Consider the following 12,785-nt stretch of genomic DNA (forward strand, 5'->3'; position numbering starts at 1 on the left):
TTCCAATTTTTATACTTTATTATTTAAACTGAGAATCAGATCTTTTCATAATTAACCAGTCTAATCTCCTAACTAAACATTTTTGACAAAGAACAACTTGCAAATAATTTTTTCTGACAAAAAAAAAAAACTGAAAAAAATATAACAAAACATTAACAGAAAAAAGTCAGTAAACATAATAATTACAAAAAGGTACATTCAATTTTCAAGAGTTGACACCTGCTTTTTCTTTGAGGAGTAGCTGCGGGTCCCCCTGAGTTTGACTGTAAATGACCCGCAGCGCTCCACCACACATTATTTAACGCAACATTACTGCAAAAGGGAGAACAAAGAGCGAGTCCGTTCATTAGCAGACCTGACTCTGTTTTATCCCTTTAAATTCACATGCTCGTACAGAAACATATTTCCAGCATCACACCGTTCATGAGATGAAAGGCAGCAGGACAACACCCCGGGTCCGCTCTATGTACTTGTTACATCCTGACCTCAGACTCATAGACAATAACAACCCAAGTGTATTGCATCTGCATCTATCACAAGAATATGAAAAAAATATTAAACCTGAGGTAGTACTGGATGAGCCACAAAAGGTCCAAATCAGAATCTGTATGACTCCAGTATTCTTATGTGTAACTATCACGACTTGGAAACAGCAACGGCTCCAGTGTTTCTTAAGTAAAAAGTCAGTGTCTTGTCTTAGGTAAAACACAATATCACCTGAACATAGTGTTTGGGGTTCAGAATATAAGCACGAGTGCTGTTTTCAGATTCTGGCTTGAGCCCTTAAAGCTCGAATAATACAGATATTATGAATACAGGATAGGGTTCAAGTTAAAATGGAAATGTGCATCCTTCTTTTCAGGATAAACGCAACTCTATTGCATGAAAAATCCATTTTATCTTGAAAGACAACTGATAAAAAAAAGGAAAACTCAATTTTGTGGAAATAAATGGTGATTAAGAAACGCAGTAACATTTTCATCCTGCTTTCTCGTAGTACAACACATTATACAGTTGTAAAATGAGTATGAGAACACTGAAAATGACAAAATTTTACACAAAGATAGGATGCTTTAAAACTGATCTCTTGCCAATATGCAACGGTGACCTCAAGACAAAAATCTTTGGTTTACATAGTTTGCTTTTCAAAAAGAAAGTTTAACTGATTGTGTCACTTTTCATCCCAAAAATTTCCCATGATTGAATCCTCTGCAGAATCCTCTGATTAAAAATACAGCAACGTGAAAACAGTTGTGCATCCACTGACCTTTCTGAAATCTCTCTTATGCCATAAAAATCATTTAAACTGCAATAACTTCCATTTGTGAGATCTTAAAGGATACATTTTTCAAAAATAAAGACACTAAATTTGAGTAACAGAATCACATAACTAATAGATTTCTTGCTTAAAATTTACTTTCTGCATGTTTCTGACCAGGAAATCTCTCAAATACAAACTTTTCAATCATTTTGTTCATTATTTTTCATTCATTCACAAGGCGAAAAATCAGTGGGTGCACATTTATACACACGACTGCACTGTTGCAACACAGACTACTAATCAATATAATATACTGTATTTAACTTTTATTATTTTAACCTACAATGTACAGACATCTGTTTGCAACAGTTTTCGAGGAAGTCTGCGACAGGATAATTTGGTTCGTGTGCATAAGATTGATTATTAATTGTCACTCCATCCTCGTTAAGTGCCTGTGAATCCTGTGGGCACTTCCTCTGAGTTTTAACCCACCACTCTCTACACTCCTTTTGTCACGGGTCAAGGCCACTAATGTGCAAGGCTTTTTTTTGATCTCGAAGGCCGCGTTTCATCTTTGGTCTAATGTGTTTCGATTATTTCTCATTCCTCAGTAACCTTCTGCCAGAGATTAGTTGAGAGACTAAAATAAACTCAGGTAGCAAACAACTCTTTGGGTAATAGCGTCACAGTCACCGCCGCACATTGGCTGATAATACAAAACTACTTGGCAGACAAGTGCTAATCTTTATCTACTCTACTACTACTCAGAACAAAAGTAACTACAATGTGTACTCAGTAGTACATATCTCCTAATAAAAATATAGATTTTTTGTGGTGTTCATTCAATTCTTCACTTTCCTCTCTGATTAAACACTTCCATTGCTTTTACTGCAATCATTCTTCATGTGTTGCATCCTCATGTTGAGCTTCTCCCTCAAAGAGATTAGGCCTTGGTTTCAGCACCTGAGGGATGCTTTCCACATTAAGGCCCATAACAAAGCTTTTCTGTACCAACATGCCACTGCAAGCACTTATGGTGTGAATCTTTACACAAATAAAAAGGAAGAAGTCAACAAACAAAAGGGTCTGTTGTAAAAACAGACTTTGTAGGGCCTGAGGAGAAGCTACGGAGGGGGTTTCCATCTGCGGGGAGGGCAGCACAACCATCTGAACTACTGGCACACAATGTCAGAGATACATTCATAGCATATTCTAGTAGGCAATTACACACTAAAACAGTTTAGTACTGAGAAGATACCCTGTCAGTTCACCATGTAACACTACATGACTTTTCAAATGTACTAAACCTTGTTCCCTGAGTTTAGGAAAACAATGAGAGACTAAAATAAATTCTTAAACGAGGTAGTATAAAACAGGAATAGCAAGGGCAGCTGCACACTGACATACGAAACAAAAGCAGACATTCATTATTTCTTTCATACCATTACTCAATAATGGACAAATTGAACAAAGATTATTATTAATACTGGCTCAGTGCCTCAGCAACATCTGAGGAGATAAATAACAAACAGTATGTGTGTTTTATATCCTTCAGTCCACACAACAGGTGGAGCGAGAGGAGAAAGCTGCAGCACCCTCACCATCCAGTAAATCAGAACAAAGCAAGAGAAAAAGACAAAATGGGATGACAATCAGGAAAAAAAACGTCATCAGGAAGTATAAAATGTAACGTAACTGAAGCAGCCCATCACATAACGTAGGTATACGTAGTTATTAAATATACAGTGGAAAGTTTACCCAGAGGTAAACCAAGGTAGATAATCAGCGAAAAGGACTCACTCTTCCGTTTCACTCCAGTGATAAACTCTTAAATAATGTCAGAAATGTCACTTTTTTTTCACATTTTTGACAATCTTTTTTAAACATTCATGGTGGGTGAGATTTTTCTTTTCAAAAACATACACACACAAATCAGGAGAAAATAAAAAAAGACATTAATTAAAAGAAAAAGAAAGGAGTAAAAGAACTCAAATGACCCTCCCTGCCAACATTTTTATACCGTAAAAAGCCTTTGTTGGCTTCCTGTTCATTGTGGTTTGGAACAAAAGAGGATAAAGGTAAATCCAAAAAAAAAAAAGCCTCTCTCATACTTACAGTACTCTCACAATAACATTCAGACCTGCGGGATTCTTCCAAACCGAAAATAACTACAGCAGGGCTATGTGGATGAATTTCGGTCAAATCTGTCCTTAGCTTGTCTTCCTGAGTTAGTCCTCGTCTCCTCTTCTCTGTCATGTTTTGTTGTTTGTCACCTTTATTTCCTGTTTCTCTTGGTGGTAACCACATAGTTAGAGGAATAGTTCGACATTTTGGGAAATACACTTTCTTGGCCAGAGTTAGATGAGAAGTTAATGCTCAGTGAAGAGGTAATTATCTTCTCACCCAACTCATGTCCCTAAAGGCCCAACTATTCCTTTAATTTTTCTGCGATGGAGTGTAAATAAATAAACGTATACCACTGCCTTCACACTCACGCATCCACATATACCCACACAAACACATGCACACAAACTCACAGACGTACCCACACACTCAGAGAGAAGGTGCAGACTGAGAACTGCCCCGGGTTTCGTGATGACAGCAGCCGTTCTCAGCAGACTCCATTAACTTGAGGTCAGTCTGACTCTCCTCCGACAGCTCGTTCAGCTCTTCAGCGGGGCCGCTGCAGTCCGAGCCTCCACTGTCCTCCCCTGTCAGGGACGACGGGCGGCTGCTAGCACCCGACGACAGGTTGGTCATCTCCGTCTCGTCGTGAGAGTAGCGACCTGAGTCACCAGTTGCGTGGCTGCCCTCGCTGTTAGAAGATCCCTCCATATCGCTGGGAGGCCCGAGCAGGGCCTGCAGGGTGGTGGGGTGGTCTGGAGAAATAGACAGCTCCTCCTCGTAGGTCAACACTGTGGTGCCTGGCTGGTAGGAGGCAGTGTCATGTCTCATGTTCTGCAGCACAGAGAACGTGTTCTATCAGCTATCTGAGTGTTTATAGCTCAGTTCTACAGTTACAGATAGCCGTAACCTGTCTTAATGTCATCAGCAAACCTGCAGAAAAAGAACTTACTCTTTGCATTGTCTTCCAAGTTACTAGTGGGAGCCTTGGGAGTCATTTTGCAACAAAATTTTCATGTTTATAGTCTTTAATGCAGTTTCTGAAGGCCATATTTATGTTTACTACTTACCAAAATGTGTTTCCTCATAATTTTATTGCTCTTAGAGTAGCATATCCCAAGATAAAAAACAACAACCTCCATATCCTCCTGCCACCCTTATGGTTCGTACTTACAGTGGATTCATAATTACCAAATAAGAAGGAGCTCCTGAGGAGCACACGAGTGCCTTCTTGGCCTGAATTGAGCCATGTGGTACTTACTCCTAGGCAGAGCACAACCTCAAACGACCTGAGGCTGAGGGTTGGGTCTGCAATCCTGTTTTCTTTCTTTTTTTTTTTAAGCCAGGTTTTTGAGCACCCTGAGGCTTAACTCAGTTCAAGAGAGTCCCTTGTAATTTAAAAACACTGGGTAATGGGGTATTTTTTTCTACCTACCAGTCTGCAAATCTCTCATGAAAATTTTTACCAGCAGGACTCATCATTTTTAATCTTACCTGTACTGCTTTACTGTCCTTTTGTACATTATTGCCGAAGGAAAACCATTTCTTTTTCTTCTCAGCACTGGGATGAACAGGACCGAGAGCATTGATAATCAGATTTGTTCCACCCTACAAGTGAAAAAAATGTTGTTTTTTTTAGTATGAATAGGTATGAGCCATATACAGTACGAACTATAAAATGAATATGACATAAAAGCGATTACTTCAGGGTGCCCAAACTGTTTATAGTACAACTGTTTATATACAATATCAAATTTCTATGATTATAATACTGTATTATCATTATCATGGTTAATGGACTTTTTATAATTAGTATCCTTATTTACAACTTCATGGTTTCCAAAATTATGGTAATATTTAACAATTTTCCAAACATTTTCAGGGCCTGAAAAAAAATCATTCCAAAGTTTTTTCCAGGATTCCAGTGAGCATGTTACATGCTGTAATAAGTGTTAAGTACCTTGGCATCAATGAAATGGTTTTGAGTCATCATTGGCACAGTCACATCAGCGTTCTCAGCTTGTCCGTCAGCCGAGGCAGATGTGCTCACTCCTTCTCTGTACGTTTTAACAACTGAAAATTTCCTGGAGTGACACAAACATGGTGTCACTACAAACAGAGGCTACTCAAGGAAACTGGGCTTTTGCTGTGTTCAGACACACTAAATACCTGTTTTTTCCTCTGCACACAATTATGAAAGCACAGATGATGATGCAGATGAGAGCAATGCAGACCCCCACGGTGATCCCTGTCATTGATTTTTGGTCCAGGTGGTAAAAGCCATCAGAAAAGGCTACAAAAGGACAAAGGCAACACCGTCATATTACTTTATATCTTGTTATCGCCATATTTCAGTTTCAAAAAGGAACTTCAACAGTCTCCCATCATAAGATATGAGGTGATTTTGTCAAGACAATGTTAATGGCACTGACCTGTGGAGTGTGTGGAGCCACGGGAGAGCCGGGGGTCAGAGGAGAGATCTGGTCGTACTGTCAGCTCTACTGTGTGAGAAAACGGTCCATCGCCCATGTCGTTGGATGCAGAAACTTTCACCAAGTAAACCTGACCAGGCTTTAGGTTCTCCAGCAGTGCCATGGTGACAGTCCCTGTTGGCGAGATTTAACTCTGGTGTTTAACTGCACATAGTGAATATATTGTTGAAAGAGAGTCTTCTTCTTCTTAACTTAATTTACTTGTGTTTTGAAGACGTAGAAATAATAACTGTTTGAGAATGTGAAAGTTCATTTTTGCCTAGAAAATAAAACTTTAATTAACAAAAAACAAAAAGCAAAAAAAAAACAACAACTTTACTCTAGGCCCACGTACTAGCTTTCTGTGGATCTTTTCAACCACATCCCATACTTTCATTACATACTTAGGTCATGGGATATCAACGGATGAAGACTGTGTGTGAAATGTGGTTAAAAGCTTCAGATAAAACTACAGTAGTTAAGTGAGCTGTTGAAAATATTTTTTCAAAATATATTCAGTCTGTCGGGGATCATACAGACACATTATGTAATCAGTAGTTACATATCTAAATCTCATAAATGACCTATACAAAAAATGACATCTGATAATTAATTTTCATATATTTTATGGCTCCACTCTTTAAGATCATGGATTATTTATTTATTTTTTTCCAGCCCCCTGCGGTCTCTGCTGGCTGGGTGTACAGTTTGAGGTTGGCAGAGGGGGAGCTGTGTGTCTTTCCTGTGTATTTCCTTGGGTCATCTGCTCTTAAAAACACCTACATTGATTCGCAAACCAGACTAATGCTTATTTCTGAAATTTTTTTTTGCTTTACCCAGACTTCTTACTATAGTTTTTGTTTGGAGGAAAAATATTATAGGACTCATTTAGGATGTTGATTCTTTAACCTCTTCACCTTAACTTTATTTCTTTCTGCCTTAATCATATATTCCTTATTCTAAGTGTAAATAGCTCCTAGATAATTGCTAAACTGTTGCAATACCATTTTCTATAGACAGCTTCACATAAAACTGTGAATCTCACTTTAGATTACGCATTTAGACCTGAACCGAAAATGTCCACTGTAAATGATTAATGATGAAACTCATTTTAAAACATCTTCCATCCTTTTGCCCCTGGCATAGTTATGGACACAGTTATGCCTGAGCATAGTCTAAAGAAACTGTTTATAGAGCAACTGGTTTCTCCATGATGAAAATTAAATTCAATACATGTCATTCTGACACAGATTCTACAGAGACAGAAGATTCTGCTTTTTATAGCAGCACAGAAAACGTAGAAAATCTAAAAATCTGGGGGGTGCCTTCTTTTTGCTTATTCACACTGAGAATCAGAGTTTAAAACTGCATGAATCTGTATTTTTTAGATTAACACTGGATCAAAGACTGATAAACAATTGAAAAGACAGAACTAGATGCATTCAACACTGCTGCACTTTGTTGGGAATCTGTGGTCTTTGTGTGAAAAGGGTCAATAAACCAAACCATCCCTTTACCTGTAAGACAAAAGAAGTGAGTCTGACCTGTCCTGGCACCATTCAGAAATCACAATGAAAAGAGACATGGACTGGATGATGAAATGAATTACTGGTTTCCAATGGACCATTTTGTCCTGGACAGGAGAGAGGTTTTGTGCGTCCCCTCCTCTACACACATGTATAACCTCTTTTTCTATGCTTCTTTTTCCACTCTCCTCCTTACCTTCTCTTTGCAACACTTGCCATTCCCCAGCTATCCATGCATTTCTGGAGGCGTACAGGATCGTGTAGTGTGTCACAGCTACGTTAGGCTCATCTGGGGACTTCCATGAAACCAGTGCTGTGTCCTCCTCAATCAGAGTCACTTTCACATTGGAAGGGGGTAGCAAGGGAGCTGTGTGTGGATGGATGAAAAAAACAAAGTCAAATAAAAATACCATAAACACTAAAACAGAAAGAGTCTTTTCATAACTCTGAGCAACTTCAACGTGTTCTTGCTAACAACAATAAGTGAATAAATAATTTTAAAATAAATCTTCCTCACAATAAGTCATCCTGACTCAAAACATGAGTGATTTAAATGATAGTAAAATGTTTTTGCGCTCACCTTCAGGGAAAGTGCTCTGATAGACCACAGGGCTCCAGGGGCTGGACAGCTGATCAATGTGAAGGCGAATAGCAAATTCATACTTAGTACTGGGCTCAAGATCTCGCACCAGGAGGCTCTGCTCACTCCTGCAGAGCAAAGACATAACAGGCAGTTAAAGGACAGTTTGTTCAGTGTGATTTGCTTAGTTTTAGAGATGTTGCTTGTGCAGGTCATACTGATAAAATGCACTCAATGGCATTTATGTCAAAGCAACTTCAGCTGACATGTCTCTTATTATAAATTTTATGATTAGGTTACTAGTGATATTCCTCAGCCCTTCTTAAATTTACTTGGCTTTTGGGGTGAACTGCCCCTTTAATAATGCCCAGCAGATGGTGATATGGAGCTGTGCTGGCAGTGATTGAGAAAAGACAACACAGAGATACTGGTGACCTGTAAACTTCTCCCAACCCATGCAAGGAAAGTATTCATCCAGTAAAGTGTTGTAAAGAAACACTTTTTTAACTTTAGTCTGTGATAATGAACAATTGCTGAAATGTTGCATTGTCAATAGCAGAACACTGTGTTAAGATAAGGACTGAACTATGGCATGAGCAACAAACCATTATGCAGTTAGCCTCATAAAAAAGCACTGTTACAGGTGTTATACATCTGGTTTCAATTTTCCAAACACCCATCTCTCCAGACAGGAAAGTGACAAACAGTAGTCTCCATAAATTTATTAAAGATTCACTAATCAATATTATAGTTCATCAGGCAACCAGAAACAATTGATAATAGGCTATAAATAGGCTAATATGTAGGACATAACTTCATTAGGCCATAATAAATCAAACATGTAAGTGATGTTCAGCTCACTTACCTGTGGCCAAAAAACTGATTAACGAACTTTAAATGAATAGTAACCATGTAATAAGAAAAATACTTACGTCTGCAGGTAGAGCACCAGGGAGGCATTCTGCAGGCCTACAGGGTTGCAGCGGACAGTGTAGTTGACCGCATGGCTGGAGGTGAAGGCTGGGCGGCCCCAGTGCAGAAACACGGCAGTCGAACTGTTAGTCTTGGCATACACATTGTGTGGAGGAGGTGGAGGGGGCACCAGGCGATCTCGAACAGCTGAGAGATACAATGAGGATAATGTTATTTTTCCAACTTTGCTTTATAGCGAATACAAGTGACACCGTCATGCTGTAGGCACACTCAAAAAACATCTTTCAAGTATATCGTGCGACTTACAAACACATCCAGGGGTGCTGATAGTCTGATCTGCCTGGTAGCCATCTCCAACAAAATTATAAGCCAGAAGTTTAACGTGGTACTTCTTCCTTGGGTCTTCATTAAGAAAAAGAGAGAAACCAAAATGTGTAAATAAATCACACGTAAAAATACACCTAAATGTCTTGCTACAAAATACATCAGTCTATATGGAGTCTCAGATCTGGACTTCAGGTACCTTTCATGGGGATTTAATCTCACCATCACTCTGAACTGAGTGTAATGATTCAACACTAGCTCTGACACGTTGCCAGATGACAATGTGATTCCTACAACCGACAGGAAGCAGGGGTGCTACATGAAAGAGAGCTTGACCGTGTGGGTTTGGGGTCAGCGAGGTTTTTCAAGTTTGATGGTGTGGTGGGAACGAGAGGTGAGGCAGTGCGACAGATGCTCACTGCCGTGAGCCCTTTGGTCAGTTCTGCAGCACCCAGGGTAGCAGAACACAAGAGCTCCACTATACATCACCCTGTCACCGAGTCCTTTCAGTGCAAATAAAAAGGACCTTTCTCCAGCTCCAGTCAGGGCTGCTGGTCAGTGGTCAGTGGCCACTCCTATTTAGGCCCCGAATCTGGGGGTTAAATCGACAGACAAAATCCCCTGGGAAGGACATCGCTGATGGTCGACATCAGTTGCGGGCCTCAGTGACCCTGAAGACCCTCTCTTGAACAAAAGCCGTCTGACCAAATGTCCCTTTTATCCCTAAAAGAATAATGATGAGGGTCCAAATTAAATATTGCATACAATAACACTATTGTGAGTCATATCTGTCGACTCTTACAGCCAGTAAAAGAAGTTCAGATTATATTTTCTTGACACCCTCCATTCTTGTTGCTGTTATGAAAATTATGACTGATGTAGGTTTTTGTTCATTAAAAATTGGGTGGGAGACCTCAGGAGATGACTCTGTGTCCATGGAGGTTAGAGAAGTTCAGGAGGGGTGAAGTTGTGCTACTTCTACCCCCATGCAGCCCTGAGGAGTTTCACTAGAGACAAACCAGGGCCAGCAGGTCAGGCTGAGATAAAACTTTTAAAGAATCTGGGGTCACGGGTGTGGCATATGAGATGAGCTTTTTTTTTTTTTTTGCATATGGATTCTCACTGCCTACAACTACACAGCTCTTTGCAATGACAATTAAGAGTGCTGTTTACCATGCCAAGACAGAGCAGAGAGATGATCAGCACGATCATTCCTTCGTTCCTTGTTTCAACAGATAAATAAAATCAGCAGATCTGTAATTCTTGTACAATGTCCATCTTGTTATCCAGAGTTCCTGTGCAGTTTGTTAAGCCTGTCCACCTCTGGAGAGGAGCAGGCCTGAAGTATGCACCTCTACCCAGCCCCACAATACAATGGGCCTGCCGTAATTATGCGAGAGAGGAGCTCTGAGAGGGGGGAAGCTGTGACATCTGGGCCACGACCTTTGACATGGAATCTTGGCAAGCTAAATCCTGCAAAAGGAGGGGTTACAGAGCTCTCTCTAAGGGGGAGGGTCAACCAGAGGAAGTGAGTGGAAAAACAGGGAAATGCCAAGAGTCAAAATAAAATGCCACTTAATAGGTGGTGACACAGCATCCTGATAAGAGAAAACTCAGTGGACAGGTTTGTTTTTCACCCACAGTGGAGCAGACACCTGAAGCTCTCAACGACATTATGATGTGAACAAAATCCCTAGTTATTATATCCTGTGTTGTCCACAAACAACAGCAAAATGAGAAAGAACCAGTATTTATCTATCCATAACGTATACTACTTAAAAGAGACTGCATACTAACCCAGTAAATGTACTCTCTACCACAGCTAACAGAATAGTTGTCATTATTCAAACAAATTACACTTTTTTGTAAGATCCTGATATTAGAGCCACAACTAACGTTTATTTTTATTACCAGTTAATCTCACAAATTCATATCACAAATTGTCAGAGCCAAATGTCTTAATACCAAATGGTACTCCTTTTATAATATAAAATAGACTAAAGCAGCAAATCCTCACATTTAAGAAGCTGGAAATGTTAATATTTGCCATTTGCTTGATTAAAAGACAAACTATTAATCGACTGTCAAAGTTTTTGCCAATTAATTTTCACTTAATCAGCAAATTGTTTCAGTACTACCTGATATATCATTGGAACTAAAGTTACAAAATATAAATGCAGCTGCATTAGTAAACGTTATATTTTTAGTGTGCTGCCTTCTGCTTTAGATGCCATTCGTTGAGTGAAGAGATTTTCTTGTCCTTCCCACTGGGATAAATCTCACATGGCTTTTCTCCCATAAATTATGCTGTTTGTATTAAAGGGCATATTTGAGCCATTTGTGGTCACCCTTTTTTTTTAACAGCCAAAATGCAGATCCTGTTGGCCTCTGAGGTTTTTTTCAGCCCTCCGAAAGGCCCCCCAGGCCGCAGCAAACCAGGCCTGAACGGGCCATAAATGTCAACTCCTGTATGAACCCTCACACCAGCATCTATCATCTCTCTCCTCCCCTTCTCTCCCTCTCTCCCTGTCTCTTTTGCCCTTACTTACACAAATCAACACACACAAATACACACACACACGTGCGCACACACACACAAAAGTTAAGCACAAAATGACCTTTTAAAATGATGGCCGGTGTACAAATCTAGTTTCCACACCAAGCGCGCTTTGTCTCGTGTTTACTGAAAGGAATGGAGAAGATGGAAGATGGCCTGCAGCTGTGACATAAATCTACAGTTGTGCACACGGCGCTGCCTGGTGCCAACAGGCATGAGAGGTATTTAAACCCCAACTATGACTACATGTTCTTCTCATGGGCCAAGCAGAGAATACACATGTGAGGAAAGGTCACATCACTGTGTCATTTATACCTGACTGAAGCCTTTCACACACATTCCTGTCTCTCAGGGTGTGCTTTCGTCATAAGTGATAATTTAACAGCAAGCTCAGAGAACGTCCTTCTGTAGCTGTACACAGAGCTGAATCAACAGTATCTAGTTTTGCCACCGCTGATAGTTCAGAAGTCAATGTTATTGGCAAAAAATGGCTGCTGTCAACATCAGTGATTATAGTTAATGCCATTTACAGTACAAGCAGATTTAATTTGTACAGATCACCTGCTGAGAAAAATCAACATTCAGCATTTGATAGTCTTGAGGACACAAAATAGGAACTCTTGCATTACAGCATCTGTTTCTTCTTAGTTTTCATCATTAATATGCCGTTAACAAAATTGCAAATAATGTCTCAGAAGTAAAAAATGGAGAAGTATAATATTCTCACATAGTAGGTGAGTAGACCAAAATATTTTGCAACGCATGACTGAAGCATAAAAGTGCAGGAAGCAGGAGCAACATGTACACAAATTACAAAAATTTATGAAAATATCCTCACAGGATTACCCTGTTTTTCTCCTTAATGCCATGTCACTGGTAAAGTACAGCAGAGAAATTTGAATAAACCACAGCCCTGATTTCTCTCTCCATTCGGATCATATGCTCATTTGGGAGTAAATATCAACATTACTAGCCATTATTAATTGATGAAAACAGCTTAAAGTGAATA

The 12,785-nt window shown here is 39.6% G+C and overlaps 1 protein-coding gene across 1 annotated transcript in view; it reads right to left on the reverse strand.

Annotated features, from left to right (window-relative positions):
* Positions 1-135: 135 nt before the first annotated feature.
* The window catches only part of prtga (protogenin homolog a (Gallus gallus)), a 32,243-nt gene continuing 19,593 nt past the window's right edge, over positions 136-12,785 (reverse strand). Inside the window, exons 11-19 of the mRNA XM_040138713.1 lie at positions 9,202-9,297; positions 8,895-9,081; positions 7,963-8,090; positions 7,579-7,749; positions 5,818-5,991; positions 5,555-5,678; positions 5,346-5,469; positions 4,880-4,993; positions 136-4,219 (exon numbers count right to left, since the gene is read on the reverse strand). Of these exons, the coding sequence (XP_039994647.1) occupies positions 3,815-4,219; positions 4,880-4,993; positions 5,346-5,469; positions 5,555-5,678; positions 5,818-5,991; positions 7,579-7,749; positions 7,963-8,090; positions 8,895-9,081; positions 9,202-9,297 (1,523 nt within the window). The 3' untranslated portion in view covers positions 136-3,814. The remainder of the gene's footprint in view (positions 4,220-4,879; positions 4,994-5,345; positions 5,470-5,554; positions 5,679-5,817; positions 5,992-7,578; positions 7,750-7,962; positions 8,091-8,894; positions 9,082-9,201; positions 9,298-12,785) is intronic.

Source organism: Xiphias gladius, chromosome 1 (genome assembly GCF_016859285.1).
Source record: "Xiphias gladius isolate SHS-SW01 ecotype Sanya breed wild chromosome 1, ASM1685928v1, whole genome shotgun sequence".
NCBI classification, from domain to species: Eukaryota; Metazoa; Chordata; class Actinopteri; order Istiophoriformes; family Xiphiidae; genus Xiphias; species Xiphias gladius.